Source organism: Microchirus variegatus (genome assembly GCF_963457635.1).
Source record: "Microchirus variegatus genome assembly, chromosome: 10".
In the NCBI taxonomy this organism is placed as follows: Eukaryota; Metazoa; Chordata; class Actinopteri; order Pleuronectiformes; family Soleidae; genus Microchirus; species Microchirus variegatus.
Window position 1 is genome coordinate 8,486,625 of NC_139811.1, and position 23,499 is coordinate 8,510,123.

The 23,499-nt window shown below is 44.4% G+C and overlaps 1 protein-coding gene across 1 annotated transcript in view; it reads right to left on the bottom strand.

Annotated features, from left to right (window-relative positions):
- Window positions 1-19,003, bottom strand: part of LOC310933515 (RNA binding protein fox-1 homolog 2-like) — a gene marked incomplete at its 5' end in the record, with an annotated part of 46,038 nt that extends 27,035 nt beyond the window's left edge. The window contains 2 exons of the mRNA XM_083897024.1: window positions 7,498-7,548; window positions 18,749-19,003. Coding sequence (XP_083753150.1) covers window positions 7,498-7,548; window positions 18,749-19,003 — 306 coding nt within the window. The remainder of the gene's footprint in view (window positions 1-7,497; window positions 7,549-18,748) is intronic.
- Between the last annotated feature and the right edge of the window lie 4,496 nt (window positions 19,004-23,499).

The following is a 23,499-nucleotide window of genomic DNA, read 5'->3' on the forward strand; positions in this document are numbered from 1 at the left end:
GAGATAACATACAGAGTGTTGTTTACACCTTGACCGCTCACACACACACACACACACACACACACACACACCCTCTGGCTGCAGCAGTTAGCGCAGCATTAGTGTTTAACAATATAACCATGGCTATATAGGAGAGAGAGAAAACTGTTGGCCCTGAGGTGAAAAACGGTCACACAGTGCATTACACCAGTAATACTGAAAACACTGCACACTGGTTTAGTGCCTTGTTAGTGGAAAGAAGAGTTCTAGTAGTGTCAGTACTGTCGGTCACTTTCTAAGAGCGAGCTTCAAGGCACAAAGTAAATCCACACAGCATAAATGTAATGAATTCATTTAAAAAACGCCACTCAGTTCCTTGATGTTATTGTAGCCGGGACATTTTTTGCAGTTTGGTATGAGACGACGTGTATGTGCAGTGCATGTGTTTGCGCGCGCACACACACACTCTCCGACTAACAGATGCACACTCAGAAGTGTTCTGGGTGTGGATTGCTTTCAAATTCCTTGATGGCTTGTTGTCACAGACGCAGCGGCTAACCAAACAGTGTTATTTTGGAGATAATATTGGCAAGTGAAGCAGGCAGGGCAAGCTAAATACTCCAGACGACGTTCTGAGTAACAGCATTTTGGTTTGAAACCTTTCCCTTGCAGGTTTAACACTAATATCTCATTCCCACTCACACGGATATATAAAAAAATGGATTTATTCTAAGGGGTTGAACTGTTTTTTGACCAGCGGGAGTGTGTTTAATCTCCATTCACTCCTGTGGACTTTTACTGGCTTCAGATCTGATCGATGCGAGTGGAAACAAAAGGAAATGCCAATAACTTCTTCGTCTGCTTTGTTTTTGGCAGCAACGCAAATTCCGACATAATTTCTGGAATCTGTTAACCGTGAATGTTTTTTTTTTCACAACTTGGGAGAGTCGATATTTTTCATTTAATCTCACTTCATTGCATTTGTGATTTAAAATGGTTCCTTTCGCCAAGGAGAAAGTTAAAAAAAATATAAACTGGCGTGTCAACTGCCAATAGAAACCTCGCAGAAGAAAAAAGCTGTTTTCTGTCTCCCGTCTGCTGTGTTGCAATAGCAGATGCTAACCTGCAGCCCGGCACGACAGAGCGTGAACTCGAAGGTGCCCTCGACGCGGTCGTTTGAGGTGGAAGCGTTTAGGGAAACATGGACAACTCATTGCCCCTTGGGACAACTCTGACCTGTACGCCTGTTTTATCTGGTCCACGGCGTGAAGTGGCAGTGCATGTGATGTGCTGAGACATGTGATGAGACGACGCTCGGGGTCTGTGAGGCACTACGAGGTTGCTGCAAAGACAACTTCATAGTGCTTTGCATTAGCTTTGTACCTTCACAATAAAAGCATTTAACAGTGAATCACAGCCTGACAGTAGATGCTGTAGTAGATGTACAGTTACAAGGTCAGAGAGAGAAGCCAGTCAGAATTTTACAGTGCTTCAATGTTATTCATGTCTTACTCAGACATATTTCATAATTCTGACTATTAAGACTATTTTTAATGATGTAATCTTTTCTTTTGGTCATTTAAATTTTCTTAATAAGTGTTAAAATCCCGTCTGGTGTTTTGTGACAGTCCTGAGTGTCTCCTCACAGCTCCACTGTGGTGCTGGTGTTGATTCTTCCTCCTGTTTGTGTTTGCTTTACATTTCACACACAGGTGACGTAAAGGATGAAAAGAGCACCACATGGTGCAGAGCGACCACTGGCAGCAACCCCGCTAACATGTTTGGAAATTCCCGATCTACCCACTAATTTCAGAAAGAAAAGAGTTTTGTGTGCACTTCTTCTGCGCTTAAAATGATGAGCGATGTCTCAGAAGCAGTATATCAGCAGACCCATTATGTCCACCCCCACTGTGACAGCATCCATGCTGTCTCGCTATCCTGCCAAATTCAGTAACATGACACTCGTATCAAACATAATGATATTTTCACCACATATGTTGCTGAATAAATGACTTATTAGTTTCCCTAAATGATTTCCAAGAAGACATTAGCTGGATGTTCAACCTCAATATTCACCTCAAGGTTTAGGAACAATTCTTAGGAACTTCAAACATAGGTTACCACCAGCAAGGGGCAAAAAGACAAATAGACAAAATCCTTTGTACTTTCAGCATTTCTTTGGCCTAGAGGTGAAAAACAGTTGTGCAAGAGTACAAAATGTCCTTCATCCTGCGCTATGGCTGTCATCAGAAATTCAGCAAAGAAAGATGGAACAAAAACAACTAAATAATGTATCTAGTCTTGCCGTTTTGGTTTCTTGACATCAGACTGATGTCTACAGACAGACGATACAGGAACCTGAACACACATAAAGACTGATTATTGATACGGACGCATCATTGTATAATCATCATAGTATCCTTGTAACCGCTGAAGGAGGAGCTAGATTGTATTTTAAAAAAGGGACACGACATAAATCTATAAATCATTAAGTAATGGATAATTTGAACACTCAATAAAGAAAATTATATATATATATATATATATATATATATATATATATATATATATATATATATATGTTGTCATAAAGATTGTTGTGTTTGTAATGCTTGTAAATGCTTATATTAACCAACCACATTTACAATTAACCATACGCTGAAGTAAAGCACACAAAGGTGTGACCGGTGCTTAGGTCACCTTCAGAGTACATTACCACATGGAACTACCTTACCCACACCCTTCTCGTTTACTAGTTACTACCACCATCCTCCATTTGGTGTCTCTTTGAAGAAAGGTTTACAGCTGCTCTGGCCTGCAGGGGGAAGAATACCAAAGGAAAGGTGAAGACGGGGGAGGGGGACGTCTGTATCTACGTATATATGTCTTTGTTTGGTCCAAAAAAGCAAAGTACGAAACCTGGTTTTAGGGTTAGAACTAGGTTTTGTTAGTGTTAGGCATTCGTTGTAACGGCCCACGGTTAGAGCAAAGGACGCATTATATATCTACAAGCTAGCTCACAATGAATGATGCACAAAAGCGTGCGCGTGCACATACGCGCGCACACGCTGAAACAACCGTCTTGGCACCTGTCTCCCTCAGTCCGGAAACAGATGACGTTTAAACCACATGGACAGCTTGGATGACGATGCGGAATTGCGCGACAAAAATCTCAGCTGCCACCTTCTGTGCACATGATGTGACATGACAACAATGGACACATGTACTACACACACACACACACATGCAGTCAGCGTAAAGAAAGCATGCTATAGCTGCAGCTCATGCCTGTCAACAGTGTTGCCGCATGTCTGCACGCATGCATGGACCTCCAACTGCATCCACTCCCCCTTTAGGCCCAGAGGAAGTCAAGAGCAGAGAGCAAGACATGCTACAACAGAGTCAGACAACAGCTCTCATCCTCAGGCTGTCTCTATGCTAAAATGGCACACACACACACACACACACGCCCACCGTATGCAAAAAGTAGCGTAGCGCACGGCGTCAAATGCATGGTTTATGTGAGTATTTTTTATAAAAACAGCAATGTGTCTCTGCGTCGTCTACTGTAACGATGCGACAAAAAACACATACCAAATGAATAAGTCAAACAATCATGGGCGTGAGGAGTTAAAATGTGAAGGAGCAGAGCTGCAGGGACAAGCCCTGCTGTTAGCCTGATGGCCTGCCAACTATCTGAAAAAGGCCTCACCTGGGCCAAAACACAGTAAACCAAAACAGGCCGAAACACACACAAGCACAACAGTGACCCGCCAAACTAAAACCAACGAAAACACTTTAAACAGTTGTTCTTATTTTGTTGTAAACGATGCCGTGAAAGAAGCTCTGCTCAAGAGGCGAAAACTTACCGACAGCACTGTTGGGTAGTAAAGTCCCATCATTGTCTGATCTAGAGGAACAACTGCTGACCAGCTCTCCACTTTCCCGTTCCTACTGTGCGTCTCCGTGTCTCCTCCTGTGCCTGCGCTCTAGGACCATGAGCCGACGACGTTCCAGTCCACGTCTGTCTCGCACATTCAAATTCTCCCTCGTTCACTCCCTCTTGATCCTCCTTCTCTGTGCCGGCGTCCCTTCTTCCACGTCTCCGGCACGCGATCTTCTCTGCCTGTCACACTCTTTTCCCTCGTCTCCCCCGGTCCTTGCTGCTCTGACCCCCCCTCCCACCCCCTCCGGGGCCTTTCAGTGTCTCTCCTCCTGACAGCCTGAGTCGCTTCTCTCCTCTCTCCCTTCTCTTTGCTCTGCTTCTGTCATTCACACACTCGCGTTACACATCCTGGTGCTTCTCCCTTGCTTCCCTCCTGTTCCCGCCCCTCTTTTAAAACTTTTCCACCCTCTCCAGCCTCAGTCCCTCCTATTCAAAAAAAAAAAGCATCCATCCTTCCATGTAGCAATCTAACCCTGAGCCCTGGACGGAGTCGGAAAGCAGTCGTTTCCGTCTCCTCAAACCTCAGGAGAAAGAAAAGTAAGAGGAAGGAATGCGACGCTGCCTTTTAACCACACACCGGTTGCCTCAAAGTGAAGTAGACGAGCGTGACCCCCCGCTGCATTGCAGTTTTTTTTTTTTTGATGAGTTATTTATTGCGCAGCAGCCTGTCAGCTCAAAAAAAAATAAGAATCAGTAGATGGCTAAGGTAGCTAGCTCCTCCATCAGCATCTCTCTGCTGCAGCTGCCTTCATCACTCACATGGAAGTCTCACAATAACCGAGGCAGCGCCTGCACCGATTCCTGTAGCTAACCCTCAAACTGAGCATGAATCTCTTTCATGCTGCATTGCGCCTTTTTCCTTCTTCTGGCTCGGGCTCAGTTCCCCTCACTTCCCACCACTTTATTGTTAGGAGGCGCTTAATTTGCAGAGATGAGAGTGCAGTTCCTTGCACTGCATTTTCATATGGGAGGGACAGAACTCTGCGGAAAAAAAGCCCTGATGCCAAGCTTTCACACATCTGCTGAGTCTGGCTAAAAGTGAGTCCAGAGGGATGGAGGGAGGGAGGAGGAGGGGGGCAGCATAAGTGATTGGAAGTGGTGGTAAGAAAGGGGGCAAACGCAGGGAAGCTTGGGCAGAGTGGTAGAGAGAGAGAGGGGCAGTGGATGTGTGCAAGAGATAATGGGATAGGCAGATAAATGGATAAAGGGCTGGGTGAAAAGAAGAGAGACGGATGACAGGATTAGGGCTGTAAGTGAGGAGGATGAGAGGATGAATAGGGGATGATCTGAGGATTAAGCACACCAACTGAACACCGAGATAAACACATGCAGGCCAGGCACACACACACACACACAACCACAATAGCATGTTGATAAAGTACACACAGATGCTCTGATCATATTTATGCTGCTGCTGCTGCTGCACCTTGGCTGACATACAGACACACATGGACTGGACTCAAAACAAAAGGCTACATCCCACAATCATTAGCCACGGCAGACAAAGTCCTGCCTCTTCAAATGCATCACCAATAGCACATGATTAACTGCACTCCATCCATTTCGCCCATTTTAGGAAGGTTCTAACTTGATTTACATATTGCTAATGCTAAATGCTTCAGTGTACACAGTCTCCATGTCTTTGCATGGATGTCTCTTTGTTTGTATGTTGTTAGCCCTGATCATGTGTGCGACCCAAACACACACACACTCGGTGAGCACCCACAGGAGCCCCGTCTCCATTAAACACACTGGTATTGACACAAGCATATACCTACAGGCAGTTCAAACACGCACATGCATAACCTAAGACAAGAGGCATTACCAAGACAAATGTACCGCAGCTATGTATGAACACACCAATCTGGCTAAGCGGAGCTTCGCCAGCCCCATTTGCATGATAACCAGCAGCTCCCGACTCCTAATATGGGTGCTCAAGGGCAGAATGCATTAGCGGCAATGACTTTTAAATCATTTACAAAACAAATGCTGCGGCGGCGTGCGCGAAAGAGTGGGCTCTGTCTGGATTTAACAGATGACAGGGGGGGGGGGGGGGGAGTTCATACATACTGCAGATCACCAGACAGCTCTGTCCAGGTGTTCGCAAGCAGATAGAGAATATGAGTCCGCTCTAAAGACGATGGCAGACCATCATAAATTATGTCCGCTCTACAGCAGCAACTAATGAGTATTTTCGCAATCGACGAATCTGTCTATTATTTTCTTGATTAATAGTTTGGTCCATCAAACGTTGGAAAATGTAAGTCAAACCTGGAAATGACGATGTCCTTGATTCAGTTTTAATGATTTCTTTGTTATGTGGAGCAAAGAAACAAAGAAAATATTCACATTTAAGAAGCTAAAACAAGCAGAAAATCTTGTTTTAATCATGAAAAAAGCTTCAAACCGATTCATCGACGATCAAAATAGTTGACAATTACTATACTAGTCCTTACTTTGCTTTGTCTGGTCAGCGCACAAATGGAAATAGCATCATAGTGGACATCGGGGAGAAGGAAGTGGAATTATGCAATGTAAAATAAACTTAAACGAGTGTGGGCCTCCTCCTCCTCCTCCTCCTCCTCTTCACATTGCCAGAGAGCTGTATTCCAAGGAGGGAGACGGTGAGGGTAAAGCAGGAGTGAAGAGTCAAGCAGAGTCGATGAATAAAAAATGGAAGACTACATAAGAGGGGTTGAGGCCTGCGGAAATCTCCCATGTGGTGGATGTGGGGAGGGAGACTGGGGGGCAAGCGGACTCACAGACCAACACTCCCCTCCTGTGGCACTGGCAGAGAGCTGCACGTCCTGCACACGCGCACACGCAAACACACACACACACAAAGGCTCTCAAATACACTGGCGTTCCTCCTAAACGAGTGCGGTAAGCATATGCATTCACACACACACACGAACACTGAGCTGATTTGAGCTGCTCATTGTGCTCTGCTGCTCGGAGGTAGATAAGGAAATAGTTGGCTGCGCTGATGCTACGCAGCTCACATACGGCACTCATTACTGAGAGCAAGACGCGTGCAGAGACACACAGAAAAGAGAGAGACTGAGAGAATGAGGCGGATTGAGAGAGAGAAAATATGAGAGGATAAAACTGGTACTGGGAAGCGTTGCTGCTTCTGCTGCTGCTGCAAGTGGAGCACGCAGAGCTTAGTTTAAAATGCGACGCTGAATAATGCCTCTGCGTTTTTTTGATGGGTCAAGTCTCGCAGTCACAAGCAGTTTTCATCAATTCCAAAAACAGCCATCATTCATAAAATGCCACCGGCAGCAGGCACAGAAACTTTATAATTGTCTCCATAAAGAGGATTCAGTGTTCCTGAACCACATCCTTGCCGGGTGACGACACAGAGGTAACCAGGCTAAGTCAGGATAACAAGTTTTTAATTTTTGCAGAATGAGAAGAAAACTGTACACGCAAAGGCTTTTGTGGCAAAAAATTGAGAGGACATGGAGTGCAGTGTCATTTGTCTGATGTGTTCTTTCTTTGAGCTTTCTTTTGTTGAAGGTTATTCAAACTTCTTTTTAAGGGTTTTCAAGCAGTCGCCAATCTCTTACCTGGCTGTGAGGTGCGTATCCATGGAAACCAGGGTTTAAAGGCTCGTTGTTCTGCAAGAGACAACGGGAGAGAAGAGAGAGAGCACAGTAAGTGGGTATGCTTTCATTAATGCACACAACTCTCTGGATTCAAAGGATTCAAACTTAAAAGTTTATCTTATTTAAACGCCTTAGCAGAACCATCGAAAGACCATTAGGGGAATTCAGAGGGTCAGCCGGTAACAAAGGTCAAGCGAGGATAGAAGACCCCCCCCCCCCACACCCCTCATCAGCCCTGCCCCAGAAACCAGTGTTGTGGTTAATTACTCAGTAATTACTTTAATTAGATTATTTCTGTCTCTTTTCTCTGGGACTATCATTTGCTCCTCTTTGTCATTTTGCCAATGCAAGAGGAGCCCATTGTTAGCTGCAGAGCTAGGTGAGGAGGAGGAGGGAGCACTGGAACAATAGGGAAAAGTTAGCCAAACAATGATATTTTGACAGCAGCGAGAGAGAGAGAGAGAGAGAGAGAGAGAGAGAGATGACACGGGTACCGTCTCGACTGCTGGCACGCCTCACAGAGAAAACATGACCACCTTGTGAGACTGGAGAGGCAATGAGGAGAGAAGGAGGGAAAACAAGGAGAAGGAGAGAGTAAAATAATATGTGTGTGTTTGGGGGGGGATGGGTCTTATGAAATGCGTTTTTTCCCTCACTGCATTTAATGTGCAGCAAAAATCCATGTGCTGCTGCCACTCAGAATGAAAGAGCTAGTCCTTTCAACAAACAGCTCCAGTGTGGCCCGTGTAATGGTGCAGTGATGAGAAGGGCAGATTTGGCTTCTCCAGAGTGTCCACACACACAGTGTTAATCTCCTGACCCCTGACCTCAAGCCGCCTGCTGTGCGAGTGACTTTTTTTTGCGATGGCATTTGTGTGAGGAAGTGACGGCGGCAGCTGGACACAAAGTTTGTCTCAGGACTGTGAAGCCGATCCCGTCTTAAACTCAGTCTTTGTGAGAGTTGGCGTTGAAGATATGGAAGTGAAGTCCAAAAACACATGTGGTTATGAGGTATGAGCGCATACAGAGAAGGAGTGTCCAGACGGGTGATAAAAGCACGAGGTTAAAAAATGTACACGATGTGAAATGTAAGGAATAGGTAGGAATGTGTCTTCTGATGCTCGGGCAGTTCAGTCGGTCCACGTATGTATGTGCGCGTGTGTTTGCGTCCACACTCGACGGCACGTCCTCGTCCGAAACAACTCTTTCTTTGTCTCCTCTCTCCACTTCCTGTTTCATCTGGAACCAATTTCCCCCTCGTGCCTCGTCCCCAGAGGGAACGCTCTCCTTGGTGCGCCACATTTACAGAGGGAATGGATAGGAATGGCTTATATTTCGGCAGCACAGCGACGGTGGAAGCTGCTGGTGCTCGATACACGGCCCAGATGGAAATGCATCGATGGTCAGTGCAGAATCTTAAGTTTTGGGCGACGTTGAGAGGAATGAGAAAGCATTTCCTACTTTAAATAAAAACCAGATGGGTGCACAAACGCTGCACTGCACTCCGTTGTTTCAGTGCAACAAGAACTAACTTTTTCACGATCTTTACTACATACATCGAATGGTAGAAAAATGTGATAATTCGGCCACATGACCACAAGATACAGACAACTACAGTGGATTCAACTGTCGACAATGTGTTTTTATCCAATTTACAGTCAAAATAAGGGTGTGGGCACTGCACTAGCAAGGAAAAAGTGGGAGAAAAGCTGGAATGCAAGTGAAATCTAAACCAAAATTATCCCCGACCGTCAAATTACAGAGTCAGTGTTGGTCCTAGAATGGACGGAGTGGTGAGAAGAAAGAGAAAGAGGCCGAGGAGGAGTTTGAGAGAGGGGGGTTAGAGTTTAGCAACATCTGGATTCAATCTGTCTGCAGGAGAAGAGGGAGAGAGGGAGGGGGCTAAATGAAAGAGGGAGGGACAGAGGAGAAAGAAGAAAAGAATGAACAGAATCAAATGAAAAATAGGGCAGAGACACATGCAGGAGGAGGAGGAGAAATGTGTGGCCAAAGCCAAGAAAGGGCAGAGGAATATAAAGCAGTAAAACATTTGCAAAATGGAGACAATGAGTCATGAGTGAAGTATTCCATGGGATTTATATTTTCTTAAAGGGTGGGGGAAGGGACCGGGGGTCTGAACTTGATACCTAGTCTTCAGACACACACTCAGACTAAAGCACGCATAGACATATGGCAATGCTTTTAAGTATTACATGCACTCGTATATGCCTTTTCAAAACAAATAGAAAATTAACGCTGCACTTTCTCAAAGTTTCCATGAAGTTAATTCCATAGAGTTTGTGAGGGAGGAGATGCCTTTGAAGGCGCCGGCTGGGATGGCTGGAAAGGGCTTCAGACTCGAACTGGCAGGGATCGTCAAAAGCGCAGAAAAAAAAACACACTCATACACTCGTATAAACACACTCTGGCTCCTGTCCCCTCCACTGACTCCACATAGGGCAATACTAAAGGGCGTCGCTCTTGTTTATTTTCTCTCTCTAACTCTGACTCGCTATTTTAGGAGAAGGAAAGAAGTTGGGGAATAGTTGGAGCAAATGGAGGGGGGGTGGAGGAGAAGGAGCAGGCAAAATGACATGAGGTCAACAGATGGCGAGGGTGGGGGCAGGGGGATGGGGGGTGGACTGAGGGAGGAGGGTAATTAAGGGGGCTGCTGCAGGCATCCACAAAAGAACAGCCTGAGGATGTGTCAATGTTTGGGTTTTTACAGTTTCAATGATGACACAAAAGGCCAAAAAAAACATAAATAAATAGATCCCACCTGCTACCATCATTACACACACAAATAATACAATTAACAGTGAATAAATATTAACAATAAAGTGTAAAAATATGTATATAATGACAAGACGTCACCCATTAGAATCCATAATATAAAGTAAAAAGAATCTTGGTTTGTGTGGCGCCATGTTGAGGTTTTTCCACAGGGGAGTTCACAGATGTCACCTGTAACCTGTCTCCTATTGGATGATGCCATGCTTTATTATCTCTTATCCTTTAAATATAAACTCTGCCTGCAATTGAAGACTGAGACCATTAACTCCTTAGCAAAATGTTTACTGATGTAAATCAAGTGTGTAGAAGGATCGGATTTCTCTTTGCAACCAGTGGAACCGTCAGTATGACTCATAAGCGTCATTTCTCATAATAACAGGAGCATGAACGGAGGTTAAAAGGCTGAAGAACCAATTGTCAACAGGATAAAGGCTAAATCCTCCACTTTACCCTTTTAGGGGATGTATTTTTAGAAAAATTCAGTGAGATGATGTATCGCGGATGTTATTATAGGCCACGTGTGTCCCCTACATGTTGATGAGCTCATCTAGCATCAACAAAAGTCAGCCTCAGACAACTAAAATTATCACAAAAACTTTGCTAATACATATCACCTGCATTCAATTTCAGCCATTCGCCAAACATCATCCGCAGAGGATTCACCGGCTCGATGTGTGAGCAAACACACGCCTCTATAAAGTCAACACATCACAAGTGAGGAGGGAACAACTGGAGATGAACGTGGCACAATGAGAGGACCAAGTAATTCCATAAAACAGCTCTCACACACACACACACACACACTGGACTAGAAGTAATTAACAGAACATGCCAGAGGGCAGAGGACAGGAAGTGATGGATGTGCTCTGTCACTGTGTTATACTCTGAAAGGTATATCACAAACAACAGATGACGCTGAAGGTGACAAAGGCAGTGGAGATGGAAGATAATGCTGGGACACAGAGGCAGAAAAAGACAACCTAGAGGAAGAAGAGAACAGACATGATGAATTGCACTTTTCCACTAAGACTCGAGAAACCTTTTCCAGTGGGTGTGTGCGCCAACAGGATAAGACGGTTATGAATTTTTGGTTCTTTTTCTTTTCTTCTTTCAACAAGAGTATAAATGCTGCAGACATCTGCTCTGACTGTAACTAAACAAACAGGATTTGTTGATGTCTATCTGCTGACCCCCCCCCCCTCTTACTGTGTGGTCTGCTTAGAACAACAGATGACCTGTATTTCATTTAACAGGTGCTCACGTGTGGGCCATGTGCAGGTCCGTCCACATACCAGCAATCACATTTCACCTCTGCCTGTGCTGCATTATTTTACAAACATCTGTGGGACATGGAAATGGCCCTCAAACAGTGCCATTTGGAAACGTATCCCAGAGTGGGAAAACGGTTGTCCACCTGAAAACTACTTAGGGAAAACAATGATGTAATAGTCCCACCTCTGTCTTGCCCTGGCATCAATGTCACTATCTTCATAGTCGTTATCGTCATATGAGATTTTTTGGTCTATTCCCTTCATATCTTTTGTTACTTGCCGTTCTTTCTCCTGACTTGGTCTGTTTTGGTATACATTGTAACGCATACTTATTCAAATAAAGCTTTATTGTAGTGCTGGAAACGTTAACGTAACTGGTTAACGGCGTCAACGTTAACGCATGATGCGTTTCCATGACGACTGACCGGAATAAGGCGCGCGATTCGTCATGTTTACGTGACTCCCATTTGTTAAAACGAGTCTCTAAAGTAGCGCTAAACTTTAAAAACAGAGGCACACATACGCAGTGCACAGGTACGCTACTTATTTGTAGCGCTGCTCTTTGTCCCTTTAATAAACAGACCACTCCACTTCGCCTGTAGGCGCGCTTACGACGCTAAAGGAGCTAACGCAGCTAACAAAGCTAACTGGTAAACAGTGCCTGGACACCGTTGCCACGGCACTTAAACGTGACGTCACGCTCGTCTTCTTCTGGTCAGTCGTCATGGAAACGCGGCATTCGTTAATGTGCGTTAACGTTAGCGCCGTTAATCGCCGTTAATGAGTTAAAGTGCCCAGCACTAGTTTGTATACATTCATGTATACTTATTCAAATAAAGCTTTATTTAAAAACAAAACAAAAACAAAAAATAATTTGCACACAGTATCCGTTATGCGCATGCTCAACATCTTCTGTTTTTGCTGCAGCAGCGTTGCAGTGCTTCGTACAGGTAATTTTCGGTGTTTCATATGAATTAAGATATTTCCTGAAAAGATGCTGTGCTTTAGAGGGAACCTTTTTTCAAAATGACTAAGAAAAAGATTGTTTTTACGCTTCGTTCTGTTCCGTTTCCATGTGGATGGGACCTTAAAAAAGGTCATATCCACTGTCACAAAGTAAATCTGAGAATGAATAAACTACTAAATAAACTACTAAGTAAAGTAAATTCTGAGAGAAAAGATCTACTTGTGAAGTGCACCATTCCACTGATAAGAAGAAGACATCTTTAGAACTCTGGCTCTTGCAAAATCAAATGTCGTTTGTGAAATAAATCTTTCACTGTGAGCAGAAATATCTATGAAGTGACACTTCACTGAATAAAAGTATTAGGAATGCCAATGCTGGTGAATGTATTTTTTGCCACATATCTTCAAAGACCAACTTAATTCATTTTAATTCATCAAAAGGCAAAACATGCAATGTAGCATGTGTGCAAAGCTGCAGCGGCTGATGAATGAAAGTGGAACAGATGTCAGTTACAGTTCTTCAGTGGCGTACTTTTTATTTTAATGACATCCTGGATCAATACTTGGCATCAAATGATCCTCTTATTTGTAAGGATCTGGCCCCAGTATGAGACAAAGCCTCATGAATGCACTTTCATGGATCCGGGTTTATGGGTTTTGTTTTGTCATGACTGAAATTGAGGCATCACCACAAACTATGCCTTGTAAGGGAAACACTGAATTGACATTTGGCTGCGCGTGGGTGGAGATGGGAGCACATTTGACAGTTTGGGGGCAGCAATGTGGAGAGGGCATGGGGCGGGGGGGGGGGGGCAGGTTGACATGATGACCATAAAGGGAGAGTCAACATGCGAGTGTCATGTTTAGGGGCTGAAACAGAGAAAGGGTGGGGGATGGTATAACATCAATCTATACTTTTTTTAAATGAAGTGTCTGCTTTCTTTTCCTCTGGAGCTGAAGCGAACGCACAAACACTGAAAATGAGTTGCGCAACTTTGTGGGTGAATTTTTAGCTTATCGGCAACCGGTTCAAAAGTCAAGGGTGACGCCGCCGCTGCGCTACAGCTCAAAGTTTAACAGCAATCATTAAACGGCAGCTGCGAGCATAGAGTGAGACCTGGTAGGATTGTGTCAACCCTCCGAGACACATGTCCACACACGTCTGCGTGGTCTGCACACACAACACTGACTGTACCACCTCTGCCTCGCTGGAATACAATTCCCCTTCTTAAGATATTTCTTCTTTTCTGTGAATAATTCAGGACGCTCAGACTTTAAGTCTACAGTTACACGTAGGCTCTCTGAGTACATGCACTGCTATTTACCACTGTAGCTATGCAGCAATTAGGCCTAATGGGAGTTATTAGACGAGCCAGCGATAGCATATTTTTTTGCTCTGATGGCCAGCAAATGTATTTCGTCATTAAAATACAACAAATACCAAATTACTAGAAATCAGACTGGTGTTATTTGATGCTCATTAGTCATGTGGAAGTTCATTCCAATTATATGAAACTAAAAACTGTATCTAGCCAAATGTTTGCCATGACTGGTTGACAACAGAAACTAATAGTTAAAGCTCTAGGTCCACTTTCGTGATTTTCTCAACTTTGATCTAATAACTTAAAAAAAGACATGCAATTTCAGCTTAGATTTTATGATTTTCAAAATGTGTATTATGGATTCATCTGTAGATTACCAACCAGAGGCAATAGCTCTATGATGAGCAAGGGAAGCTCTGCTTGAAATAACATTTCATTAAGTGCAGAGTCTATTTTGTTCAGAATCATCTGTTCATCACAGATTGTCTGACTCCATTTTCTTCTCATATATTCCCACAGCAGCACGTCGCAATAAAACCAGTAGACGCTCAGCTTTAATTGATTTCCAAGGGACAGCACTGTTACTCTCTACATAGAGGTTGACTGATATGGATTTTTTCGAAATCAGTGCCATTATGTGACTCCAATATTCGTTTGCTTATTGCCTTTTTTAACCCCCCCCCCCACCCATAGATCAAATATAGCAGTTTAATAATAAAAAAAGTGGTACATTTTTGTCAAAATAGGTCAGCCTATGCAGCATTTCTGAAATTATTGAGAACAAAATATGTTAATTTGCATAAGCAAGTGATAGTCAGACCAATTAATTAAATCATCTGACAATGCCAATTATTGTAAACGAGGTCAAATAATCAGTCAATCAATTTTTTTGATGATCACATGTCAGGTCACCATAGTGAAAGGTTTTCTGTCGTCACCGACTCATTCCACCTATAAAAGTGATGCAATCCCAAAGAATTAGACTTTTTTTTTTACATTTGGCAGCAAAAACTGTAAAACTTTGGTTGCCATTTCCTTACTTCATTAAGGAAAAAGTCAAAAAAGATCTCCCGAGTGCCTCTTACCATCTGGTTTGAGTGTCGGCAGCAATACATTTTCATTAGCAGCAAACTTTATTTCTCATTGGACTCCTGAGCACTTGCACTTGCACTTGTTCTACAAAAAACAAGCAGCACTTGTAATTGTAATAAACGCTACATGTGGTGAAAGTTCTGACACAAACAAACTGCCCACTAGCAGTAATACCTTATCTCAGTGATGTGTCCGGTTCATTTCAACCAAGCCCCCCTACCGCTTTAGCCTCATCCCCCCCCCCCTCCCCAGCTTTGCTCTGGCCAGTTAAAGCGATCAGTCTGGTTAATGCCCTCTCCTAAATGAGCTTTGATCTCGTTAGCGTGATGCAAAGCCTCTTTGCTGCCAACGATAGGACAAATCGGCTCTCTGAAACATAGGTAGAAACAGCAGAGAGAGAGTCGGTGACTGCACTCGTACTGCATCAGAGTGGACCACAGGACTGACCCTGAGGGGGAAGCGTGAGCATGACCACAGAGAGGAGAATAAAATGTATGAGACGTGAGGGAGAAGAAAGAAAAACAAGCATGTGAGGAAAATATGGGACCGGAGCGGGACATTAAAAGTGATGCGAGATGGGGGTGCAACAATAAAAGGTGACAAAGAGGGGAGAAGCAGACTGAAAGAGTGGTTCGCCTCACTGGCACACACTAAAGCCTGTGAACCAGGAGTCAATTAGCAATCTGGAAATATGCCTCAGGGAAGGAGGGAGTGGGGGGCAGAGAAATCAGAGGACAGCTAGAGGGGAGAAGTGGGGAAAGGGGGAGCAGGGGTGGTGGTATATGAAGGGGTCTGGAGATTGTATGAGTGGGGGAGGAGAGCAGGCGCAACAAAGGGCGAAAGGAGGCTGCACTCTCATTTATTATTACACTCCTGATTTACAGTCAGCCTGGAAGGTCAGCGGTCTCTGGGCTCTCGATAGGAATACTATGGTAATTGCCGGGGCCGCATTTATCTGTGCCATCACACACAGGATTGTGTTACCCCATCCTGAGCAGGCACGTGGCTACACTGAGCCATCGCCATGAAGCTACCATGACTGAGTTGACAGCGTTAGCCCACAATGTTTTCTTTTATTTACCCTTTACAGAAAAGTTTCTCAACCACTCATCTTCATTCCGAGTGTATCCACCTCCTTATCTCTCTCCCCCACCCTGATCATGTCATCCTACCATCCATCACTTTCCTCTCATCCATTATCACGATCCCTGATGGATGCAAGCTAATGGTTCTGATTTCCTTTCTGCCCTCTTTCTCTCCTTGCTTCCATCCTTTATTTTCACCGTACATCTATCAATCCCCGCTGCACATATCCACACTCTCCTCCTCTTCCTCTTCTCCTGTGATACACTGAAACAATGTGCCAATTTAAACCGCACACAATTGTCTGTCCCATTCAGGCTCCTTCTTTTATCTTTATGCATCCACCAATCACGTTGTGCCTCATTTTCCATCTATCAATCAACACACTGTCCTCTCCCCATCTCTGCTCCACTCCATCCCATTTCCAGGCTGACCCCCCAGTGACCAGCAAATCAATACAACTGATGGGCGGCCAGAACCCTCCTCACGCCACACAGCTCATAGTCACATCATCTTTGCCGGCAGGCTGTAACCTTTCCCCGTCATCGACGTCCAACCTCCGCAGAGCAACACAACATTACATGAGGGCATATTTGTCATTGTAGCAGGTCAGCCGTGCAGCCAATTAAAGTACTTTACCAGTTCCCCCCGGATTCAATTACCTGCCGATGACCTCAGACTATGTCCTCCTGCCCTTCGGCTGCTGTGAGAGAGTTACTAAAAACTCTGAACGTCAGCTAAAATTTCCCCGGTGCGGTTGCAACACGGGGACTTGAAAGAATGTGTTTCAAATATAAGAAATAAGGATGCATAATGCCTCTTTCACACCAACATTTAACACAGGTGAACCCGCTTAAAACATCCCTGCGTCACCCATGCATGTAATGTGATTTGACAAAAACGCCAGTAACAAAACCAGTCGGAGGACGAAGAAAACAAAACACCGTGGAGCAACGTGTTACCGTAGTTAGTCGTTACTTTTTTGTATCTTTTAACTTGATCAAACTCAACGACAAGAGAGCAATTTGAAGGCCACAAATAATAGCGAACACTGTCCAAAGTTATAAAGAGTAAGGTTTACTAAAAACATGTCTAAAAGCCAATTTATACTCCTGTGTAAAGTCTGCGTCGACAGAGAGCCTGTCGGAGAGCCTCTGCGTCGTCTCCGGCTGCACGAAATATTTTTTAAGTAACGGAGACGGCAAGGGCTGCGATTGGTCCTCAGGACAGGCCGAGCCACTGTGCGCACCAAGCGTCCACAGAGGCGGAGCAGATGGTCGCTGACAACGTCGCTGCCAAACTATAAATACGTCATATCTTAATACACACAGCACATGTTTAGACTCTAAATGGCTAATTTCTCACCTCAAATTATCTTAAAACTGCATTCCAGGACACAGAAAAGTGAGAAACGGCCACTGTTAGGTTTTTTGTGCCACTGCACAAAAACCTTGAGTAGCGACCCCTACTGATCAGGCGGGAAATTGCAGTGCGTATCCGGCACCACGACGGAGAAGTATGAAGGCTCGAGGGGTCTCCGCGGTTACGTAGTCGGAGAAGTATCATTTGGCCTTAACTCGTCGCGTAGCGGCTGGAAGATGAATGTGTGTCTTAGCATTATACGGGAGAGGACGCCTGAATTTGTACTGCTGCAAAAACTGAAGCAATTAGTGCGTTCACCTGGGTCTCACCTAGTTCCCACTAACGTGAACTGGAGCTGGATTGAACCCAGAATGAGGTATATGAGAAAGAGAGAAACAAACAATCATGGATCCAAAGGAGCATTATGCAAGAGGGGAGTTACTGTTACAGTAACATACACTGGTTAGCTGTGGCACAAGCAGGAACGGTTGTTGATACTTTGCTGTCTCAGCAGTGGATTCATAAGAGCAGGGAAGACCTGAGTTGAAGAGGGGAGGGGGGGGTCCTGAGCCCCCCTACCCCCGCCCCCCCCCATCTCCTTCAAGCCAACACCAAAAACAGCTCTGTTCTTTGTCTTCCTCCACGGTGACCCCTCCCCCAGTCGTTGTCTGCCTGCCTCTTAACACCTAGGGACAATTTGAGGAGGGGGGGCGAGACGCAGGAGCGATTAAATGGCACACGCGGTGTGTATCAGGATTCTGCTGTGAGGTGACTTGCTGTAAAACAAGAATATCATCATCGATAGTCTGACAAATGTCCTCCGTGTGATTTAAAAGAAAACACGCACACAAAAAGACACTGTACTGTACCTCACATGTGACAAAGCACTGGTTTACTTTGTGGAAGGCGTGATGAATGGGTCTGATGTGAGCTGTGCTGCTGTCTGTCACAGCAATGGAGTCTATATCATATTACCTTTGTCTGGCTGTGGAGCAGCAGCAGCACATTTTCACCAAGTTTACGCTCGTTATATTTTTGGTTAAAGTGGCACAATTTACAGTGATTGCAACTGCAACGATGCACGATTACGTTGTTGTTGATGAGAAGACAGAGAAGGGAGGGAAATAAACGGCCCTGTCAAAACATTATCATCACTCCCCGCTGATGCTGAGGAACAAAAGCTTTGAGTAGAAGGAAGAGGAGGACAGCTGATACTCTCATACAGTGCTGCTGGAATTAAAACTAGTATAACATTAGAGATGTGGAGGAGGGGGAAACAATGTGGATGCCGAGTGGAGTGTGTGTTTACAGTGAATTCCTTACCTGTCCAATGTCACCAATAACATTCCCGGTGCCGTCTATCCTCGGTCTCTTGCACTCCGCCCCGGCTAAGTCAGTCAGGGCAGCGGCTGTCTGAGCGTCGGGCTCCGGGTCTCCTCGCTTCATAGCGCGGACAGCTGCTGGACCCCCGGGCGCGTTCGCAAGGGCTCCAGCCGCCGCGTCAATGTCTCTTTCCCGGTCCATGATTCCCCGACTAACGGGTAGCATTATAGAAGCAACGTCGGTCGACATTAACATTGGACGGCAAGACAGTCTCCAGTCAAAAAAAAAAGTCTGTTGTGTGATATATTTGCCTTCTTTCCTTCTCGGTCGGTCTTCACAATGGATGTGACTGCCTTTTTTTTCCCCACAAGACGCGTAGACGTAGGAACACTGAACAGATTTACATCAATGCGGGCAAACACGCGCTGTTTATTGTCTAAATTAGCGTTGGTTATTCGTTCCAGAGCATTATGACTACACCGGGACACCGCATTAACTTCAGCCTTTTCCCTAAAAAAAAGTGAAGCCCGTCACCGAACAGTGACCTATTTCAATAAAGATCACACGTCCCGACTCCTGGATGCCTGACAAGCTAATTAGCCTGCTAACATTAGCTCGCTCGCTAACGTTACATTCCGCTAGCTCTGTTCATAAATGTAGCTCGGGGAGAAAACACTGCTCCCGCTGCCAATAATAGAAAGCGTAGGAAATAATTGGCTTCACGTTAACGCTCCTCTCTCTTTCTCGCCGCGCTGTGCCAGCCGACGTCTCTCTGCTAAGCTACACGGTAGATTTGCACGAAAGCCTCACTTCCACATTGCTTCCCACTGCTTCCAGTCCCCCTCTCTCCGTCTGATAACAGCCGTCCGCTCCCTCGCCGTGTGCTCTGCCCTGGTGGAAGCGCCTTGGCTGCAGACGAACACGGTTTCCTCTGCTCTCTCTCTCTCTCTCCCTCGCAGTCTTTGGTTGGCGTGAACTCGCAGTGTGGTGAAAGAGAACTGATCCGCGGTCAGATTTGTCCGCGGGGACCGGGCTGGAAGCGCAGGGAAGCTGAGGTGAGGGGAGCTGGTCTGAGGTCTGCGCTCCGTCTATTTGTCTGTCTCCTTTCTCCTTCTTCTTCCTCTTCTTCTCCCCCTCTACCACCACATCCTCCCCTCCTCCTCCTGCCCCATCCCCACTTATTTCCATTCCCCAGGAGAATTAAAAAAAAAAAATCACACATAACACTGCCAAAATATGAGCAAGATAATCACCCTATAAACATGCCACAATAAAACACCAATAAATATATCCAATAAATAATGGCGAATGCACCTCATTTATCCAAATGTCCACACATGAATATGTTAATATAATATGCATATGTTAATCTTAAGGGAGAAATAAACATTTAAATAAGAACGTTTGCACGTATTCTTAGTTTTAGTTGTAGAGTCTTCTTCTTCTTTTGTATTTTATTTGTTTTATTATTTTAAATATATATCTTGTACTTAATCATTTATATGTTTATTTATTTTTATTGAATGGTTGTGCTTGGCACTGTGCTGCTCCATCTATATATCTAGAGGAAAGACAAATAAAATAAAGTGTATTAAAGTAGCTAAATAAAGTAAATGTCACATTCTTGTTTTGCAGGGCTCTGGCACATTTTTAAATTTTTTTTTATATATTATATGAAATATTTTATCTCCACAAGCAGAAGGGTTATAAAAGTGTATATCACGGTGCGTCACCTGAGAATATTCTCTGCAGCAAAGATAATGTCATACACAAAAATATCTCTCTGCATTCACAAAAAAGACATTGGATTTTTTTATAATGATGCAATCTTTTTTTTTTGTTATTATTATTATTTTTCAAGATATGATTCATATAAATGGGGTGTCGTATATCAATTAAAATATACGTTTAGCCTGTGTGTGTGGGTGGGTTTTTAAAGACAGAAGTGGGTAAACTCATATCAAAACTGATCATTTCAGTGAAGCAAGGGTTGAGACAAATAATGCATACAAAAAAACAGACACCTGCAGTCTCTTCAGGTGGATTCTTTTTTTTTTTTTTGGTGTGCAGTCCTGTCCATATTATATAATGTGTTTGCGCCCTCTAGTGGTTCCTTCATGACACAGCATTGCCCTACTGGGAAAACCCAACATTAGTGGTTGTTTTGGTGCTGGACCAGCTGGTGGGAGCAGCATAGTGATGCTAGTGGACCAGCATGGATTAGCATGGAACAGCATAGAGGTGCATGGACCAGCATATACCACCATGGAGCAGCATAATGATGCTGGTGGACCACCATTGAGCAGCATAGACGATCATGGACCAGAATAGACCACCATAGACCAGCATAATGATGCTGGTTGACCAGCATGGACCAGCATAGACCACTATGGACCAGCATAATGATGCTGGTGGACCAGCATAGATCACCATGGACCAGCACAGACCAGCATAGACCACCTGGAGCAGCACAGACCACCATGGACCAGCATAATGATGCTGGTGGACCAGCATAGATCACCATGGACCAGCACAGACCAGCATAGACCACCACAGACCATCATAATGATGCTGGAGACCAGCATGGACCATCATAGACCACCATGGACCAGCATAGATCACCATAGGCCAGCACATACCAGCATAGTCCACCATGGACCAGCATAATGATGCTGGTGGACCAGAAATGGACCAGCATAGACCACCACGGACCAACACAAACCACCAAGGACCAGCATAGACCACCATGGACCAGCATAATGATTCTAGTGAACCAGCATAGATCACCATGGACCAGCATAGACCACGATGGACCAGCATAGATCACCATGGACCAGCATAATGGTGCTAGTGAACCAGCATAGACCACCATGGACCAGCATAGATCACCATGGACCAGCATAGACCACCATGGACCAGCATAGATCACCATGGACCAGCATAGACCACCATGGACCAGCATAGACCACCATGGACCAGCATAGACCACCATGGACCAGCATAATGATGCTAGTGAACCAGCATAGACCACCATGGACCAGCATAGATCACCATGGACCAGCATAGACCACCATGGACCAGCATAATGATGCTAGTGAACCAGCATAGACCACCATGGACCAGCATAGACCACCATGGACCAGCATAGATCACCATGGACCAGCATAGATCACCATGGACCAGCATAGATCACCATGGACCAGCATAGACCAGCATAATGATGCTGGTGGACCAGCATTTGTTGCGTTATGGTACTCGCAGGGAGAGACACTCAAATCTTGCCAGAATAAAATTCAGTCCCATCACTGTCTTGATAAATGATCATATTTACAGAAAAGCGATCATAATAAAATATGACTGCTGTTGTGTAGAAATGTTTATAGTTGTTTTATGGACTCTTTGTGTGTCATAGTCTCTATCTCTCCTACACACACACAGCAATCATCTATTCTGAGGGAGGAAGTTATAGTAAGGAAGCTGGTTTGTCATATGTACAGTGTGTGTGTGTGTGTGTGTGTGTGTGTGTGTGTGTGTGTGTGTGTGTGTGTGTGTGTGTGTGTGTGTGTGTGTGTGTGTGTGTGTGTGTGTCTCCAGCTACCTGTCCGTCTGCCTCCGTCTCTGAACCAGGTCACATCACTTCACACAGACACCAGGCTGTGAGAGCCAACAGAGGCAATTTACTGTCATAATCCAGCCTCAGACCTTACAGGTCATGGAAAAGAAATTGGTAATGAAAAATACACCATGGTACCTGTGGGAACATGTGGACACTGTTTGTGTGTGTGTGTGTGTGTTTCCTCCACAGTTTCCATTCTCCCATCATTCCACGTTGTCTTCGCCATTACTCACACAGTGATAGAACATGTTTAGTGTCATTAGCTCTCATTGGTTTTCATTTTCACTTTCTCAGAACACACACGATAGGTTTCATTTTATCCCTAATAAGACGTCGTCTGCAGAATAGAGCTGCAACCATCGAATCATCTGCTTATTTAACATCAACGCTTCTATGGCATCACCACTTTGACAAATAACAACAAAATGTCTCTGATGATGAAGACAGTTAAAAGTCTTATGTCGATGCAAAGGAGAGGAAGCTTGATGTTTTTACGATACAAGAGTTATGGATTTATATTTGCACATTTTTTAGTTAACAGAAAACATGAGCATAGCGTCCATTTATCCTTTATCTTACATGATTATCGCCATGTTGTAAACTTAAAAAACATGGGAATGTTTTTATTTGTATAAAACATTTTTATTTCTAGTCACTTTTTTTTTTTTTTTAAATATAGGATTTGTATAGACGTTAAGCGAGGGTTAACTTAACACAATTATATCTTCATTTTCGATGCAAATGTTTTAATTCCTCTTCACATTTTGAATTCTATGCAAATGTTTAACTTTGTTACACATGTTTAATTTAATTTCTTTGATTTCTCTGTACAGTTCATTTAAGTTTTTGACAAGAAGGAAATGTATAAATGTTCATCTTGCCTGGTTTTTAAATGTAAGTGTTATTCTATTTTAATTGTTGTGTGATAAATTGACTTTAACGCTTCAAACTAAACAATTTCGTCACGTTTCGTTGTCCGTTACCTTCGATTCCTTAGGTTTCGCTTTCCTCGCTGCCCTGTTTTAGACTCCTCCTCCTTCTCCCTCGCATCCTCCGCTCATAGGCTGCGGCAACCTGTCAATCACCGCCGTCAGCCAATGACACGGCCGTATGACGGGGCGACGTCAGAGAGGGC